Below are 19,742 nucleotides of genomic sequence, written 5' to 3'. Positions count from 1 at the left end.
CCTAGGTTCATAGTGCCCAAGTCCTATTCAATATATGGAGATTTTTTCCAGCTACGCTGTGTGGGTTGGCAAGCTCTAGAGGGTGGTTAAGCTAGGTGTGAGGCACGCTGGAGTGATTCATGCTGCTTTCTATGAAGGAAAGACGCAAAGAAACCAGTGACTCATGGCTCCAAGTTGGCAGCCCAGGCTCTTCTGCTATCAGTCTCTGGGTGATTAACTTCCCTCTCTTCATGGCCAGAGGGCATTGGACATTCAGCCTAACTGTAGTTGTGAAACCCAGTTATTCACGGATGTGAAATGAGAGGAGAACATGCTTGCATCTGAGCTGCGTGTGGCTTGATTTAAACATGAGGTGTGGGGTTTTTTTTTTGTTGTTTGTTTTTTTTTTTTCCTCACCCTGGTGAAGCCAAAGATCTCTTCCCACTTGAGATTTTGACACCCGACAACAGAGCCAGAGCATAGGCAGCTTTTCTCCTCTTTGTTGCTTGCGGTCTTTGGACTGTAGCTCCAGGGTAAACCCTAAAAGGGGCCAGAAGGGCCACTCTTGCAGTTTATTAGTTCTAATAATGAGCAATGATGGTGTTGAGAAGTGAAGCTTAGAAAATTGCGTGTAGTGATGTGGCAGAGGTTGGGTGTGACAAGGCAGGAGAGCAGTTTACTTCTATGTGGGGCTTGCAGAAGTTGTGAAGCAGCTCTGAGTGGGTGCACCCTTTTGTGCAATGTTTATGTGTGTCCTGCAGGTCTCCAACATGAAAGGAAGGATGGTGACAACTCTGAACAACGAGCTGGTCTGTGTTCCCAATGTGGAGGCGATTCTGGAGGACTTCGAGGTTTTGGGAGAAGGCCTGGTCAAAAGTGTGGAAGCTCGTACAGAGAAATGGACTATCTGAGGCCACTGAGAGGTGTCAGAGGGACCCGTCCTGAAGCAGAGTTTGTTCACTATGGGACTGTTCCTTTTTATAAATCAGTCCTAGGAAACACTTTCAGCTTTTTAAATCCCAGAACTGTGTGTTTTACTCTATTTATCTTTATATGCCTTGTCCGGAAAAGCAAAGGGATCTGTTATTGTTTTCAAGAATACAAATGCCCTTTTATTTTGAAGAAAATATAAAGATGGGATAAAGTTTTTGAAAGTGTTCCTGTTCATTGTAGGAAACAAAGCTGCGTTCATGTGAAAATGTCAAGGCATGAAAATTCTGGCTGAGGTGTGCATTGCGAAGGCAGTTTCCTAGTTAAATAGAGAGTTCTTAACAGCTGCTGTTACTCCAGTGGTTAGCAAAACCAAAGAAATACTGAGACATTCAAAAATGACCAAGTTATTCTCCTCAATTCAGCCCTGATGAGACACATCTGGCGTGCTGTTCCCAGTGCTGCGCTCTCCAGTAAAAGAGACATGGACACGCTGGAGCAGGTCCAGTGAAGGGCATGGAAGACAATAAAGGGGTTGAAGGCTCTCATATGAGGGGAGGCTGCGAGAGCTGGCTGGGATTGTTCAGCCTGGAGAAGAGAAGGCTCAGAGGGATTTTACCAATGTGTATAAATACCTGATGGGGAGTAGAGAAGACACTTCTTAATGGTGCCCAATGACGGAATGACAGTCATAAATTGAAATGCAGGAAATTCGACTTAAAACTTTTTTTTGTGCGGGTGGTTGAACACTGGCACAGTTTGGTGAGGGAGAGTGGTGGAGTCTCCATGCTGGAGATACTCAAAACCCAACTGGACACGGTTCTGGGCAGCTGTGTGTAGGTGACCCTACTCTGAGCAGGAACTTGGACTAGGTGATCTCTAGAGGTGCCTTCCAACCTCAGCTATTCGGTAGTATTTCTCCTGTCTGAAATGATCATCAGACTCCTGATGGGGAAAGAGAGGGAGTAAATGCACTACTTCCATCCCCTTTTCTGATAGAAGCAGCACACATGTTCCAACAGCAAAGTATGGGTGAATCACATAAAGAGTAAATAAAACAAATTTGGTGACGGCAGATATTGCAGAAACCAAAAATAGATGAAGCTTGGGACGGCAAGTGGAAGTTCAGACAGTTTGATAACTGTAGACAGTTGTTACTTTGTAAGTAGCATTTCAGATAGGATGTTAAGACTTACTGGCCTCTCCTGCTGTTGGAATTGAGTCCGAGGCTTTGTGGAGGAGATCCCCGACTTGATTTTTCAGATGTTTTCTCTGAAGCATTGGAAAGCAGGCTGTGTCAGAGATGCAGCACTGGGCTGAGATACTGCCGACCTAGTGCCCATTGACCAGCTTTTGGAGGTGCAGTGTATCCTATGGGACAGATACATGTGGGCAGCATCCCTGGTTTTGGGCTGTGGGTATATCTCCTGTATTAAAATCACAAGAAGCATTTTTCTCTCTTCCCTATGCCAGTGGCTGAGGGAGGCTGTAGGTAAAATCCCTTGCCCATCCTTTGCAACAGCCTTTTGAGTACACTTAAAATGAAAACATCAAATGCACTTAGAGGGCAAAAGAGATACCAAACCCGAGAACAAAGCAGCACTTTCTGTTGCTACCATGACCCCTGCAGCCTAAGAAGCTGCTGACAGGTCCATTAGCAAACAAGACGCAGGCAGTGATTTCGACAAGTTTCAGAAGTAGTTAATTAAGGATTACTTTTTAAGCTTCTCTTTGTTCTGTTTTATCATCCTTTAGATGTTGGAGTCACCCAATCTGCCTTCAGTGATGGCTGTAATTTTCCTCAGTAGTCAGATTGTTCCTGCTTTTCGTGCCTATCTGCCTTCACTCCGAACGTGCAGTTTGACATTGTGATCCTGTAAATTTGCCAGCACAGTGGTTGGACAGCACACGAGTTGCCGCACCGGTTACCTGTGCCAGAGCTCTGCCTGTTCCCTCCACGCCCATCTTGCCCTCGTTTTTCCCCGTGTTGTATGTTGCAGATGTAAATGGTTTTGGGCTGGGGTGCTCTCCTTGCTGCATATATGCATGCTTTTCCCTAGGGTAGAGGTGTGTGCTGCTGCTCGCATTAGTTTGCAGGGGAGCAGAACACTTCCAGCCCTGCTGCTGCACCAGGTAGAAAGAAAGGTCCTGCTCCCCTGTCCCCGGGGCGTCACAGGACGCAGCCCCTCACTGGCTTATATGCTGCCTGGCAATATTTATGGAGAGACAGTCTCTGCTTTTGCTTCCGGGCTGTGCCGTAATCCACCCTGCCTTCTCCTCCCCAGCCCAGCTGCCATGGTGGGGTAGCTTGTGTGGTATGTGAAGGATATACCCTGTAGGGGTAACCCTCCAGCACCTCTGCTTTTATCCGCTTCTGTTGCGCTGGCAGGTATCGTATTGCCGCTCCTTTTCCTTTTTGCCTTTAAAAAGACATAAAACTATGCATAGCTTCAATCTACTGTGTGTTGGATCTCCTCCCTGCTCCTCCATCCTTAGGTAAAACGCCATCGTTTGCAGCATGCAGCAAAGGGCCAGGAAGTCTCTAGGCCAGCCTTCTGCGAAAATAACATTGCCAAGTTAACTGATGATAAATGGACTCACTCCGTAATCAAACCCTCATACAAGTAGCAACCTGCTCGTGTTTCACAAGGCAATGCCACTGTGCTTGGTAGCCAGATGTGAGCCTAGGTCGGGCCTGTGCTGCAGATGTTTGCTGGTGTAAAGGTCTGATTTCATGATGGATACTGGTGTCTCAGTAAAGGCCTTGAAATAAATGCACTTAAGACTGGCAAAACTGATCACTGCTAACCCAGCTTACATCACCTGGAGGGGTTTCATCTGTGTCAGCATAAGTTACCCAAGTAACACGTTATCCCAGGTGTGCTCTCAGTGTTCCTTGTGTTGCCAAAGCCATGGTTGATCCACAGGCTTCTGCCTCCTCTTTCACAGGAAGAGTAACTCCTCAGTGCCCCAGATCTCCCAGTATCCAAATATTTAAAAGCACTTTTGAGCCATTCTGGAGCCCGTATTTGTATGGTCAAACATTGCAAATGTTCTGAGCCATGTTTTATAATCTGCTAAAGTCAGACCCCTGTGGCCAATGTGGGTGGATAAACCCACCGTGAAATTTCGCTGGAAAGCCTGGGGATGGTGTTAAGGACGGGTGTTGGTGCTATCTGACTGACTTCTTGAGCAATGGTTGGTATCTAAAGCAAAATGTAAAGCACCTCTGCCTCAGGAGCAGAGGGTCCCTGTGCCTCAAAGTGATCTGGAAAGGCAGGATCCAAAGAAAAGGGATGTCTCAGTTATGTAAGAGAGGACAAGGGATGTCTCCATTGAAACTTTATCTACTGTTGCTGGATTTACGACCCCTGTTGGTGTGCTGTGACTAATTTTTGTTGTGAAAGCTGGGGTAGGGCCTGGGTTTCCACTTCCAGAGCAGTGAGTGGGCACTCGCTTGCAAGTGTTTGCTTAGCTGTGGTCCCGTCCGTAAACAGGAGCTGCACAAACACAGAGCTGCCCCGGAGAGCCCGTGCCTTGTCGTGTCGCAAGAGGCAAGACAAGGGGAAAGGGGGGGAAGCGCTGGAGCTGAGGCGATAGCAATGGGATTTGAGGTGGTGCCACTGCCACTGTGTTGATTTTGCAAAGCTGCCCTTGAAGCTCCTTTGAAGCTCTTTACAGCCAGTCTCCCATGCATGGGGGGCGAGCACAAATGGGGAGGTGTTTCCAAGGTTGGGCTGGAGCGATGCTGGTACACTTGGTGGATGGATGGGGTCAGCCAAGACAGGGCACAGCACTATCTGCTTTCTTGTAGACCTCTCCAAAAGATGGTGTGTCCTCCTGGGCCTTTACCTCTGACAGCCTTTGGGCAGCTTTCTCTTAAAACGATCAGCTCACGCTTTGCAAGGATGCTCTCTGAAACAGTGGTTGATGGGAGGCAGCTGGTGATGGATGGAGCCTTTTATCTGCCGCCAAGTCCTTGCTTGCCAGGCAGCCTTGATAGCTTTGAGTGGCAAATGCAGGATTTATGAAAGGAAGCTGGGGAAATAAGTTGATGAAGCACAAGTGGGATGATGGGATGATCAGCAGGTTGAGTGCCGTGGGGTTTTCGTGCCTGTTGGACTGCTCAGCCCTTGTTCACTGGGGCTGCCAAGATCTTTTCAGAGGCTGTTTGGGGTCTCTATGGCTGTCTGACTTCAGGCCCATCCCCTGAAGGCAAGAAGCATGTGTCTTCTGGAAATAAAGGCACTTGTAGGGGGCATTTTACTTGGGTACCCACAATCACCGGTCATTTTTTTTAAAACCCTTAGCCTAAATTTCCATGGCTGGCTGGGGAAGGAGCGGTTGCCTGGTTTTTGTCACAGAAAGGGAATATCCTCCCCAAGTTTGCTGTTCCCACAGTGACTGTGCTGCTTGGCTGGGGGCTGGCTTGTTTGCCAGGATTTCTGTTATCAGGAGAACGCTCTGGACCTGAAGTGATTTTTCCTGGCCAAGGCAGCAGCTTTCGGGAAGCACCAGTAGCGAAGGGGCTCTGGCGGGCAGCAGCTTTTGATGTGCATGGTCTCCATGGGAGGCAGAGTGATGCTGCTTGAGCGGTGAGGGTGGCACTTAGCAAGTGCAGGGTGCACCACAGGGAAGGGAAAATCCAAAGATCGGGGTGGGGAATTGAAAAATGGGAGAAATGTGGTCCGGAAAGCGCCTGGGGCTGTGGAAGAAAGGGCAATTTGGCAGGGGGGGAATAGCGTCAGCCACGAGCACGGTGGGGAGGTGCTGCATGGCTGGTGATGCCGTGATGGGCTCTTGCAGGGGAACAAACCGGGGATGCATGTCCCCATTTGTCCACTTTCCAGCACAGTATCCTGACCAGGCTCAGCAAACTCGCTGCCCGTTCCCACCAGCGCGAGAGAAGGGGGATCTGCTCCTCAGTGCTTCATTTGCAGTCACTAACGAAGGTGCCAAGGGCTTGCATTGGCTGTGAGCTGGCACGGACATGCTCGCGCCTTGTGCCGGTGGCTCCCGCACTTCCCGAAGTGCCAGACAGGCTGTTCCTGTTCGTGTTGCTTCTGGATGTGCCTGGAAAGGCTGAGGGCAGTGCCAGCAAAGCAGCCTGTGAGGGTGTTGATTTATTAGCCGAAGTCTCTCCCTTTTGGCTAACTCACCTGTTGTTTCTGTGCATATTAAAACACTGAGGATTGCAGTGTTTGGGAGGACAACTACAGCGGCAGCTCCACTGGGCTGTGAGTTTGGAGCTTGCTGTCTCTTTCCTGCCAAAACACGTGGTAGCTGAGCTTGGCTTTGCTGGAGGTCGGCTTGCCTTGTCTTAACACAGGGCAAGACCATGGTCATGGACTGGAGATGCTGCCATGGGGTAACCGTGTCCTGCGTCCTTGGAGACCCTGGTGATGTTACAGGGTGAGCAATGAGGGGTGTCTTGTTGCTGTTGGGCAGCCAGCTCCCTAGGGACACCAGGGAGCAGTAGACCCCATCCTGGAGGGAGAAGCCCCGGACCAAAGGCAGAGTGGAGGGAGCAGGTGGTGATGGTGGCTTTCCTCCATCCAGTGGGATCAGGGCTCGCAGGGCAGGACTGCCTGGTGTGAGGGGTGTCCTGTAGCACAGGGCTGAGCCAGCTCTCGCTGTTAGATCTTGTCGGTGGGGATTATCTTTGCTAAAGGCTCAGCCAGGTGGAATAATGGGCAACCAAATACCACGCTCCCTCCTAATCCAGCCTGGGGCTGCAGAAGGGTAACCCTCCTCCCACAGCCGGGGCACCAGGACCTCATCCCTTCTTCCCCTGGCGCTTCCATCCCAGGGACTTTTTCTTTCCCCTGTGCCCTCCAAAACAGACCTCCAAGCCCCTCCCTTGCATGGACACAGGGCCAATATATTGCCCTGCCTTCTACCTGCCCTATACTTTATATTTACATAGGTATGCCAGCATCTTTCCTTCACTTCTTTTGGGGTGCCTGGATACCTGTTGAGGGATGGCAAGGTGCTGGCGAACCACTTGCCTTTTCCTGGCAGACTGTGAAAAGTCTGGCTGGGGCACTGGCGGCCTGTGATGCTCCATCATCAGCTGGTAACAAGGGCCCCAAGTCTCCATCCCTGCAGCTCCTGCCCGCGGCCCCCTTTGGCACAGCTGAAAGCAATTCCCTGAGTGACTAATACTCGCAGCTCCTGCCCTGGGACTGTGATGTTTTTCACCAGGAACTACAGTTTGTTTAGTGCCAGTGATTTGCCGCAGCCGATCACAAAGATGCAGTGAGATACTTTCCCTGCCCTGAAGCACTGACGGTTGTAGGGAGGTGGGATGAGACATAGAGGGTGTGAACGGCAGCTGAGGAGGGAGCGTCAGGGGGAGCGTGGCGTTCAGGGCAGGGATGGGGTGGTACATCGCAGCCATGGGTCTTGTAATGACCCCAAAAATGGGGGGAACCTGTCCCCATCGCTCAAGGCAGGAGGATGGCTCCCTTTCTCACTCATGCTGGTTCACAGCGAGGTGGGCTTGCAGGGCCCTTTCTCCTGCTCTTTTCCCTGCCATGGACATGGATCTCATCTCAATCCTCAACAAAAGCGTCCAAAAGCATATTTGGCATCCCTGCTCACCCTAGCGACATGCTGTCCATCCTAAGGTGGGACTGTGGCACTGATGCTGGGGAAAAGCGTTGGCCTTTTCCAAACCTGTGCTCCCTGCCGTTCCTACACCATTTCCCCAACACGGCATCCGTTCCCTCATCTGCCCAGGGCCGGGGCTGGGGGCAAACCCAGCAGTTTCCCCGCACGGCTGCTCTCTTTACGACTTGTATGTGAGAAGCGCTATAAAAATGCCTTACAGCTGCGGTGCGGCAACACGGCTGCCTTTATCTTCATGTCTCAGCTGGCTGCTGTGAGGTTTGTGGAGGCAACAGGGCCAAAGCCACAGGGCAAGTCGCCAGCAGGGCTGGGAGCAGGGACATGGCACCAGCCACTCTTGCCCCCTCTTCTAACAAGCTGACGCTGCCTCGGGGCTTTGCAGGCTGGAAGAGCAGTGTAGCATCTCACAGAGAGTTTGTTCCCCAGCATGAAAATATTCCACGCGCCTGAAGAGCAACGTTCAAAGCTGCCAAGAGGGTTTTCTTCCAAAGGGTGTGGGATTGCCAGCGCTCAGGAGTGATCCAAGATAAACTATCAGCCTGTAACACGTTTCTGTGAGGCCTCTCCTGCACCTCCAGGTGCCAGCATGCAGACGCCGGGCAGCTCTGTGGAAATGGGATGGCTGCAAAGCTGCTGTCCCTCCTGCGACAAGGGCAGACGAGCCCTGCCTGTGAGGGGAGGGATTTCCCCCACAAGGCGATTGCCCCTGGAAAGAAGGGGTGGCCTGGCTGCAGTTTTGCACAGGGGAAAATTTATTCAGTGGTGGGAGAAGGAGAAAACAGCCCGTTCAGCATCCACAGGGATGCAGGGCGAGAGAGGGAGTGACTGGATGGTGCTTGGGCCTTGCAGCTCCTGGTGGCAGTGCTGCTGGCAGGGACGGAGAGGGTGGTTGGCGTGGAGGTGCCCCATGGTCCAGTGGGCCTTGCAGCAGGTCAGGCTGGTGGTGGAGGGGTGCGTGGACTGCCCACCCAGGTCCCAGGTGGGTTTTGCAGCTTGCGAGCCAGGTGCCACCCCCATGTGCCTCTGCTGCGTCCCCGTGGCAAGATGGAGAGGGCTGCCAGAATTACCTTGCCACCTTACCAGCCAGAATCTGGGACCTGCAGGCTGCTGGGGCACCCTGTTATCGCAGGTGTGGGATGGACCAGCTCCCTTCCATCTGCTGAACCAGCCCAACTGCTCCAGCCTTGGAGGGGCTGGGGGGCCGGCTGTGCTCCCAGCCATCACCCCATCTCCCGCTCCTGTGTCCCACAGCAGTGGCTGGCTCCTGCTGCCGAGGGTGACACTGAAACCCAGTGGTGAAACTCGGCTGATGGCCTCACGTGTCTTGAGTTTCATCTGAAACCACAATGCTGTTGGTAGGTTTCTGTGCAAAGCTCAGTAACCTCCATCCGGTGCATGCCAGCACTTCCAGCAAACCTTTATTTATTAGGATTATTTTTTCTTCAGGAATTTTGGCTGGGCTAAGGGAACTGGCAGGCCTTGCACGGGCTGGGCTTTACAGCTTCAACTGGTAGCCCTGGGGCAAACGGGTCTCCGTGTGAGCCAGAGCAGACCTTGGCCGTGCCAGCACCTGTGTGGCAGCCCTTGGGAAGGTCTTGCGCTCCTGGAAAAAAGCTCAACAGCCTCCACTGGGGGCTGCCGGATACAGCAAAGGTGAGTTCGTTACTAGACCAGCCATCTGGGGCTCCCGGGAGGAGAAAACTGTTTTGCTTGTGCCTGAATGGCTCCGATAAGGAGCGCAGCGTGCACAGCAGGAGCATTGACACACGCGGGTGCCAGGGGAGCTGAGGTCTGTTTGGAGATCACCCACACCGAGTTATCAAGAAGACATGGATCCAGGCTGTAGATCCAGCACTGCCAACAAAAGTACCTAACCTGGGAGCGGGGGTGGTGGGCACAGACGTAGCACCAAGAGGAGCGCAGAGTTTGCACTGTCCTCTGCTTTGCCCAAGCTGCCTCCATGCTGCCTTCCGTAGCTACCCATCTCCAGTTAAGACCTTGGGCTTTGGGTTCCCCTTGCACCGCCTGCTCAGGCAGAATGAACCTGTGTTACCCCAAAAAGGTCTGCAAAGCCTCGAGAGGACAACCCCCTGCACAAGCTGTGCCCATCCAGCTTGAGCCTTGAGCTCCTGTATCTGCTTGGCTGGTGAAGCAGCTGGGAGGCTGGAGGGCAGCATCTGCCTTCCCTCTGAACTTCTAGCAGAGCTGGGTGACCACAGTCTAGTCCTGGGGTGGGAGAATCACGGAATCACGGAATCGCGGAATCTTCAGAGTTGGAAGGGACCTCTAGAGATCATCTAGTCCAACTCCCCTGCTAGAGCAGGATTGCCTAAAGCACATCCCTCAGGGCTGCATCCAGGCGGGTCTTGAAAATCTCCAGAGAAGGGGACTCCACAACCTCCCTGGGCAGCCTGTTCCAGTGCTCTGTCACCCTCACTGTAAAGAATTTTTTCCGCGTATTTGAACGGAACTTCCTATGTTCTAGCTTGTGCCCATTGCCCCTTGTCCTGTCGCTGGGAACCATTGAAAAGAGCCTGGCTCCATCCTCCTTAAACCCACCCTTTAGATACTTGTAAACATTAATCAGGTCCCCCCTCAACCTTCTCTTCTCCAGGCTAAAGAGTCCCAGCTCTTTCAGCCTTTCCTCATAAGGGAGGTGCTCCAGTCCCATAATCATCTTGATTGCCCTACGCTGGACTCGCTCCAGTAGTTCCCTGTCCCTCTTGAACTGGGGAGCCCAAAACTGGACACAGTACTCCAGTTGTGGCCTCACCAGTGCAGAGTAGAGGGGGAGAATGACCTCCCTCGACCTACTGGCCACAGTCTTCCCTATGCAGCCCAGGATGCCATTGGCCTTCTTGGCGACAAGGGCACACTGCTGGCTCATGGATAATTTGCTGTCTACCAGGACCCCCAGGTCCTTCTCCTCAGAGCTGCTTCCCAGCATGTCCGCCCCTAACATATACTGGTGTTTGGCATTCTTCCTTCCCAGGTGCAGGACCTTACACTTGCTTTTGTTGAAAGTCATTAGGTTCTTCTCTGCCCAGCTCTCCAGCCTGTCCAGGTCACGCTGGATGGCAGCACGGCCCTCTGGAGTGTCGGCCACCCCTCCCAGCTTGGTATCATCAGCAAACTTGCTGAGGATACACTCTGTCCCCTCATCTAGGTCATTAATGAATATATGGAACAAAATTGGTCCAAGTATTGACCCCTGAGGGACACCACTCGTTACAGGCCTCCAACTGGACTCTGTGCCGCTGATCACAACCCTCTGAGTTCTGTCACTCAGCCAGCTCTCGATCCACCTCACTGTCACCTCGTCTAGCCCATACTTCCTCAGCTTCCTAATGAGGATGTTATGGGAGACAGTGTCAAAAGCCTTGCTAAGGTCAAGGTAGATGACATCTACGGCTCTCCCCTCATCCAGCCAACCCGTTATAACATCATAGAAGGCTATCAGATTGGTCAGGCGTGATTTGCCCTTGGTAAATCCATGCTGACCACTTCCAATAACTTCCTGTTCCTCTATGTGTTTGGAGACGACATCCAGAATGAGTCGCTCCATTACCTTCCCAGGGACAGAGGTGAGACTAACCGGCCTGTAGTTCCCTGGGTCCTCCTTCTTGCCTTTTTTGAAGATTGGAGCGATGTCAGCCTTCCTCCAGTCCTCAGGCACCTCTCCTGTTCCCCATGACCTTGCAAAGACAATGGAGAGTGGTCTAGCGATAACATCTGCCAGCTCTCTCAGCACTCGCGGGTGTATCCCGTCAGGGCCCATGGATTTATGAATGTCCAGCTTGGCCAAGTGGTCTCTGACCCGGTCCTCCTCAACTAAGGGAAAATCTTCCTCTCTCCAGACCTTCCCCCTTGCGTCCAGGGTATGGGATGCGTGAGGGACGGCTTTATCAGTGAAGACCGAAGAAAAGAAGGCATTCAGTAACTCTGCCTTCTCTGTGTCTTCCACCACTAGGGCACCCGTCTCATTCATCAGTGGACCTATATTTTCCCTAGTTTTCCTTTTTCTGTTGATATACTGGAAAAATCTCTTCTTGTTGTCTTTAACTGCAGTGGCCAAGCTGAGTTCTGATTGAGCTTTGGCCCTTCTAATCTTCCCCCTGCATAGCTTTGTTATATCTTGATAATCCTGCATTATCCTGAGTCCTGCATGTCCTACAAGCACTGTCATTCCGAATGCTGCTTCCTGCACCCCGACACATCTCCTGGGACATGGGAGAAAAGGCAGGGAAGGGCAGAGCAGGTGGAAACTTCTCATGCTGCTCTCTCTGCAGCAGCACAAAGGACTCGGGCTGCTCTGATGGTAGGTTTGGATTTAGTCTGTCCAGTGAGAGTGTCAGTAGTATGAGAAGCTCCTGTATTCATCTTTAATCCCACCGGGGTTTCAGCAGTAACACGTCCAAGGGGTGGTCTCACAGGTGCTGCCTGTGCTCTCTATGTGCAGGTTGTGTCCTGGCTCTGCAGGGAGGTTTTCCCTGACCCCATTAAGCTGGACGTCAAAGGGGTGTTGCTGAATGTCACACAAGACGTGTCTGGGGACCACATATCAGCTGTGCCATGGTGGTTGTTTGTGCATCCCCTGGGGGCTGTGTGTCTCTTACCCCTGTCATGAAGTGGCAGTGCCAGACTGTCCCCTGCATTCATGGGGTGGGAAAACATCAACTTTACCTCCCTGTGTTAAAGCAGAGATGAGTCATGGTAGAGCTGCGCTTGTTTTTTATGTGCTTGCTGGCTCAAGGGACTCTGTTCGTTGGGTTTTTTTGCCTTGCAAAGTGGAACGGCTAGAGCAAAAAGCACGGAGAAGCCACCCCTCTTCTCTACCCTCACCCCAACTCTCTGTAACTCCATCTGTGGGTAATAACCTGCTCCTAAGTCTCATCTCGCCCAGTCTGAAGTCCCAACTCTGACCGTGCCATGCCCTGGCTGCGTGCTGGGAAAGTGGCCACCCTGGGAAAGGTAAGACTGCAGACAGAGGTGGGATGGTCGAGGTGGCAGCAGCAGGGAAAGGTGCAAAATGCCAAAGGAAAAAAATGCAGGGAGTCAGGGTGCATGTTGGGCACGATGGTGGGGCCATCCCTAGGAGATGTGAAGACCAACAGACAGTCCCTGGCCAGCAAAGGCCCTTTGGTCACCTTCTCAAGGTGGTTAGCACATTAACACCTAGCCAAGGAGCCCACAGAGTCTTAGCTATCTTTTGTGTGTGTGTGTTGGCCAATAAATAATTGCTTTACACTTTTAAGGCCAAGCCCATTTTCCACCCTTGGCAGGTTTGATTCATTACAGGCGCCTTGTAAGCAAGCTGAGCGCAGTCAAGCCATTGACTGCTCATTTGCTCGTCCCCTGCCCTGAGCATTTTGTGCCTGCTGGGGACGGTGCTGGGAGTAGGGAGGGCTGTGTGGGGCTGAGAGGAGGTACCCCAGCATGTGTTGGGCAAGAAGGACCACTGAGTGCTGTACCCCTCTGTTAGCTGGGTGTTCTGCCTGTGCTGCCCCGTAACTTCTTCCTACCACCACCCTCCATCAAGCAGAGCTTGCATGAGGTGTCTCTGCCCAGCTCTGCACAGGCTGGCAGTGCCTTTTGGCCAAGATCTGGCATGGCTCTGAAAGCAAGACCCCTTCCTCCAAGCAGGATGGACAGGCTTGGGGTGGGAATTACTGGGCGTGGAGCTATTTGGCCTGGGTGATGCCAGAGGTCAGTCTTGGTGGTTACTGTCCCTCTGCCTTGCAAAATATCTGGATGTCAATGTTTTTTCCACAGGAGTCAGCGGCAATAATGCGAGGAATGGGACATAGCTTTGTGTCCTAGCCTGGTCTAAGGAATCTGACCTGCTGCCCACGTTGTTGCTTCATCCTGCTGCTGTTTTGCCTCATCACCTCACCTTGAGTGATCCCATGATGCCCCTTCCTTCAGCAATGGCCTGTGCAGTGGAAGTGAGGTGTGAGACCATCTGCTTTCCTGGGCACCCTCCCCATTGCAGCACTCCCTAGGAGGGGGTTCAGGTGGCTTCCCCAGGCTCAGCTTCCCCAGGGTAAAAAAAAGAGTAGGTAAAACCAGTTGTGAAGAGATCTACAGTGCCTTGAGAGCCCTGACTCCTTAGTGAGGCTGTTTTTCTACCATCGTAGTTGTCATTGCCAGGCATGGAGCCTTTTTGTGGTGTGAAGCCCAAGAGATGTTCTGAAGGTGACGTTCGGTGGGCTGTAGCATGAGATCCACATGGTGGTCCTGCAGCTGGGCTTGCTCTGCTAGGCAGAGCTCCTGACAGGCATTCAGCTCTTCCCTTCCATGTGCAAGAATGTGTCAAGATAAAAATGCATGTTCCTCCCCCAAACTTTCATCCTGAAATGTTCCCTGACATGCTGGACTAATGAGGACAACAGATCTGCTGCTGTCCGTGCTTCTGTTCCCTCTAATTTGAGAATTGCCCACGGCCCATGAGAGATCTGGGCTGTGCACGATGCAGTGGTAGATAGCAGTGCTTGCACCCAGGTATGCAGGAGGTGGTTTTGGCCAAGTGAATTTGCCAGTTTTGAGTAGGCTCAGCCCTTGGAAGAGGATCTCTATCAGTTCCCTTTTGCATGTTCCAAGACGCTCCCTGGATGACTAGGTAGTGTTTGCACTTGGCCTGACGAGCTGATCTTTCTCAAGTTACTTTATTTATTCCCCACTTTTATCACTGATCTCAATGTGAGAAAGATTTCAGCAGTAACACGCAGAGATAAGAGAGTGCACAGTGACAGTTGAAGGTGCAAGGAGTGCCTGGTTGACCTGAGGAAGGGGAGGTGGGTGCTCCCATGTTATCTCCATGATCTGTCTACTCTGCCCATGCCTGATGCCTCTAAGAAGATGCCAGCTTCCCTTGCCTTCGAACGCTACATTAGCCATGACCAAAGAGGCTGTAGAGAGGAAGATAAGGAGGTGGCTGGGCAGCAAGTGGTGCCCTAAAGTTCTAGCAGCAGATAAGCAATAGACTGAAAAAGGTAAAATGTTGAAAAAGATGACAAGGAAGAGGCCCACTTGCTGAGCTGTCTGACAACCTGCCTCCCCCTGCCCTCGGCGCCACACTGATGTTTGTCCCGTGCCCTGGCAGGAAAGCAGCAAGACCAGCGGTGCAGGGACTGCTACCTGTCTCCCAACATATATGCATATATCACTTCCCATTGTTATTCTTAGCCAGGACTGGACACCAGAAACAAAATGAAGAAGATACATGTTCTTTATTCTGCTAGAGCCTGGGGAGGGGTGGACACTGCCATGGGGCTTTGGGGGGGCAGCTGGTCCCATGCAGAGGGTGATTTTGGACATGCAACACACAGCTGCCTCTGCTCCCTAAGAGATCCCTATAAATCGCCCTGACTCCAGTGGGTACTTTAGTGACTCTGCAGCAGCAACCAGATCTTTTATGCACTGGGCTGTGGGTGACTTGAGTGTTGCTCCACCTGAGTCCTGTGGTCATCTGCTCCATGACCTTCCCTGCACAGCAGCTCCATCATGGCCATTTTCAAATGAGGCATGGAAAGCCTGTGTGAAGCTCCCCTGGGACGTCTGGGGAAGGGGACTACTGTGGGACAGGGACACCTCTAACTCCAGTGGCCTTTCCCATCTAGGAAACACGGTATTAACTGCCCTCGGCCCTGTGCTGCGCACAGCAGGGTGATTCCCAAATTCCCAAAATGCTCCAGTCTGAGAATGGAAGTGTTTAAGCCAAATACCTACCATTTCCACCCTCTTAGTTCTGGACAGGGGTGGGTAAGTAGTCCTGGTCTGTTCTCTCCTACAGATAGCTTCCTTTCCTTCCCTGGCTGCTTTCCTGTTTTAACCTTTTGAGCTGTATCTCAACCTGTGGTTGCAGGACGGCCAGGTTCAGCTCCCTCCCTGCCTGCAGAGACCTGAACCTGAATCTCTCATGACATCTCAAGTGGACTTGGGAGGGCACTGGGGTGAAGGGCTCTCACCAGCTCTCCTGCTGAAGGCCCTCTGCCATGCCCTTTCTGATGGAAGCAGTATGCACTTTCTCTTTTGGATTATTTCATGCAAAGTGAGAAAGCTTTCCAAAGGAGAGATGTAGGAATCTCACCCATGGCCATCTGACGGTCAGGGTAACTGTTAGCATGGGGCCTCATCTCTTCAGTTTTAGGTCTGATTTCTTCAGAGAGAGAAGGGATTTGAGTATGGACTCCTCTGGTCATCAGGTGAAGACTACTGGGTGGAAGAGGTGAGTGCTGACTCGTCTGCATTATATCTGAGGCTTGACAGAGCCTTGGGAGATGGACTGATGAGCCAGGGCCCTGCCAGGAGCCCTTCTTGTGCACTGCCTATCTTGTACCAACACAGTCATTGCTTGGCCAAGTATGTGCCATTAGTAATCTCCATTGCTTGGCTTTGGTGAGTCCTTTGACCCCGAGAGTTTTCAGTGTTCTCCTCCAAGCCTTGTTCTTTAGTGCAAAGTGCAGTCATGGTCATTGGTTCCCCTGACCAAGGAGGTCCATGGTGCGGAAGGCTGGTGCTGGTCTGCTGTGGCCCATGGAGGGCTCCTGTGCAGCTGGACAGTATCACCTCTGCTATGCATTTGAGCAATCGTGTGTTGCAACCTACAGTGTCAAAAACCCTGTGAGGCATCAGCCTGAGTATCAAATGGGATTCTGGATCACCTGACTGTCACTGAGGCTTGACAGGACCAACTATGAGACCATTTTGTCAAATTCCATCGTCTTTTGTTTGACTTTGATGGGAGTTTTGTGTTAGTAAGAGCTTTAATAAAGCCTGTTCTTAATAAGGTGACTCCATGATTATCTCCTCTTGCACAGGTCACTGTGCAAAGTCTCGTTGCGTTGGTAGTAAGCAGGGATCTCCTGAACACACCATTTATGTGAGGCAGAGGTGTGGGTGGCACATCAGTCTTTTTGGGGAAAGCATGAGTGGAAGCACCTCTTCAGCGCTGTTTCATATAAAGGGAGGATTTGGTGCAGACACCGCCAGGGCCAGGTTTCCCTGGTCACGCTGCAGAACCAGTTTCCCAACCGGACAAGCAGGAGGTGAAGCCATCCCAAGCGTCCCATGGGTTTGCATCTCGTGTCTGCCCACAGAATTTTACCTGGAGTATAAAAGCCCACACACTTCTGTCAGGCGTGGGTCCAGTCGTCATCGGGAACCCAGCGCCTTGTGCAAGAGCCCTCTCAGTCTTGCATTACATGCATTGTCTCACCGGTGGCACAGGGTTGCTTTTCATCTAGTGACTCAGCGAACTAACCTTGGTGCAGAAAAGCCATTGTGTACTGAATAAACCCTAGATAACACCATCTGTGGAAGAAAAGGAGGATGGGAGGAAGAAGTAAGTAGGAGTAACTCCTCACCTCTGCGCACCAGCCCAAACCCAATTGCTGTTGCAGCAGCCGCCGAGCTCAGGCAGGCTCCAAGTGTATGAATTTGTCCTGATGCCACAACCAGGCTTTGGCATGTCCATCTGTCTGTGGTACCTCTACTCCTGAGGACCTGTTTGACCTGACCTATGGAGACCTTGGCTGTAAATAAGGTCTCTTGAGTTATCCTCCCCATTCCCATCTCCCGAGGAGGAAAGATGTCTCCCTGCTCTGCCTGTACATGCTCCTGTGCCCTGTGGTGCCTGTGGTAACTTCTGCCTGACTCATTCATTTCTGTAGGACATATGGTGGGAACTCCCTCCTCGGGCAAGGCTGATTACTGGGAATGGTGCTCTGGCTCCCTTTCCACATCTCACAATTTCCCTTTTGGTTTTATTACGCAGGGCAAGGTGTCTGGTTTTCTTGTTTGTTTTTGATGTTGTTGTTGTTGGTTTTTTACCCTAAATCTGCTGCCAGCTGTGTTGGGATGTGCCAGAGAGGTGTAACACCCCTACATTTGGGTGTCATCCATTTAGCTCACCTTGTGTTGACAGCTGGTGCTTCTGTGACTGAAAGGAAATTGTGTCGGTGCACAAAATCCCAGCTCCTCTTGGATTGTCTTATGGTCATTCTCCAGGGAAGAGCTATTAGAAATTGCCTCCCCCCAAGTCCCAGAAATATCCCATGAGGACTTCTCTGCACTTGCTTTTCAGAATGTCACCTTCCATTTAAAAACCCAGCCCATCGGCAAAACCAGACCTCAGAGCGGGCATTTCTCCTCTCCTTACACCTTTCAGTCTCCCTGCTGGTACAAGAAACTTCTCCACTGCAGATCTGACACAATGGACTAAGCAGTTCCCAGCATTTCTTCGCCTCTGGGCCTTTCCATAGTACTTCAAAGCACAGCTGAAACCTCACCCTCTATTTCCAGTGTATCATCTGCCCTATAGATTTATTACTTTTCCTTTGTAATGTACACTATTATCACTGAAAACAGCAGCAGTAACAAATTAATTTCACTGAGATCCCTGCTGATTCGATCTGATCCTGCTTTCCATCGGTGGAACTTTTGCAGATGTTGCCTGCCCTGAAGTGCTTGCAAGCTCAAAGTCCTGTCCAAGACCTGTTGAAGCTGATTCAAAGAGTTGTACCAAAACCACAGGTAGCTTCAGGGATCCCCAAGCAAAGGTTCCACCTGCATTCCCTGTGGTGGATTGGTTGGAAATGGTGGGTCTAATTTAATGGGGTTCTTGGCCTTTGAAATCTAGGAATCCTAAATCTTTTCCTAGAAAAAATCTGAATATTGGGGTGCAGAAATGGGACCTTTGGCCTCTGTTGTATGCCTTGGGGGCACCTCTAGCACCAGACTCAGCATTACATTCCCACTTTGTTTTGGTTTCCACCTTCTGGTATGGAACTTGCTCTATTACTGTCAGTATTGAGAAGTTCCCCACGGCTATTTCCTGCTGATTTGAAATCAGAAAGTGTCAGAAAAGAAAACCAGGCCTTTCTGAGCAACGCATTCAAGAGAAGTTTCTCAGTTCTCCCTGCCAAGATGTGTTACAGCAGTGGATGGACACCCCCTGCCTCTGGGCGACCCAACTAGAGCCAGACGAGGCTAACGGTGAAGCAGTAGTGATTATAGGTCTGTTTTCTGTGGGACACATAACCTTCCCTCCAGTGCTGGTATCCTACAGGTGGGCTTGGAGCCACAAGGTAAGGTTTGTCTGGGAGCTGCTCCTCTTGGGCTGTCTTGGGGGTGGAGATGCACTCGGTGGGCATGTTTGCCATGTGCATGCCGCACGCCTCCGTACAAAGAGAGCATCCTCCTCCTCCTTTCCTTTCCTTTCCTTGCTGCACCTGGGATTAATTTTTCTTGAAGTAAGGGAGCCGAGTGCTGGTTGATTGGGCCGTGACCCCTGTTTTATATAATGGGTTGCGCAATGCACTTTATGTAATCGGAGGTTTCTTGTGTAATTTATTTGCAGGGCATTTGCCGCATCAAGGATGAGACCCGCTTCATGTTACATGGGAGAAGGCTGAGTGGAGGGTCACAGACGGGTTTGCTGTTTCTGGGCTGCTCGCTGCCTGGGAGGGTGTAGTGTTCCATGGCTGGGAAAGCAGCTGTGTGTTCGGTGGCTCTCGGTCCATGTCCATCTCCGAAAAGGTCTCTCCATTGTCTTTAGAAAGAAAGAAGGCAGAGGCTGGCTTTGTCCTCCTGAGGGCCAGGTCTAAAGGGGGCTCAGCGGCCTCTACTTTCCACCACTTATAGTGGGAGTCTCAGGGCCAGCTTTGCCCTTTGATGCCTCAGTGGTGTGCTTGGAGTTAGCCCTCGCCATTTCCTCACCAAGGGGGCTGGATCGCGCTAGAAGGTGGGTCAGGAATGTGAGGTGAGGATGTGATTCAGGCTGTGAGCTGAGGATATGACCCCTCCGGCATGAGATTAAAATCCAATTCTTCCTGGCAGCTGCAGCCTGGGCACACATTCCATGCCTGCCGTTCACGCTGCCCGCTGAGGTGGTTAATCCATCAATGGGGCCCCATCTGTGCCCAAGGAGTGGAAGCATCCACACCCAGGCTGTGACGGAACAGCTAATGGCCTGGAAACAGCCGATGCAGATGCCAAATGGAAGAAAAATAGCTATGGGGCCCTCTCATGAAACAGGCTCTGGCTCCGCAGCGCTGCTGGGTCCTTGTGTGGCGAGCGTGTGAGTTGTCCCAAGGGGTAGTCAAATGGGGTGCTGCAGCATTCCAGAGCCTCCCTGGCATTACCATCAGTCCTCTCCAGTCTTTCTGCCCTCCTGTTAAAGGAGAAGTTGAGTCCTTCTTGCT

General features: G+C 51.7%; 1 protein-coding gene across 1 annotated transcript in view; it reads left to right on the top strand.

Annotated features, from left to right (window-relative positions):
- Nucleotides 1-3,706, top strand: part of NOL6 (nucleolar protein 6) — a 30,813-nt gene extending 27,107 nt beyond the window's left edge. The window contains exon 26 of the mRNA XM_074570320.1: nucleotides 741-3,706. Within this exon, the coding sequence (XP_074426421.1) occupies nucleotides 741-890 (150 nt within the window). The 3' untranslated portion in view covers nucleotides 891-3,706. The remainder of the gene's footprint in view (nucleotides 1-740) is intronic.
- The last annotated feature ends 16,036 nt before the right edge of the window (nucleotides 3,707-19,742 follow it).

Source organism: Larus michahellis, chromosome Z (assembly GCF_964199755.1).
Source record: "Larus michahellis chromosome Z, bLarMic1.1, whole genome shotgun sequence".
In the NCBI taxonomy this organism is placed as follows: Eukaryota; Metazoa; Chordata; class Aves; order Charadriiformes; family Laridae; genus Larus; species Larus michahellis.
Note: the sequence above shows the minus strand (reverse complement) of the source record. Positions and strands in the feature narration are given on the sequence as shown.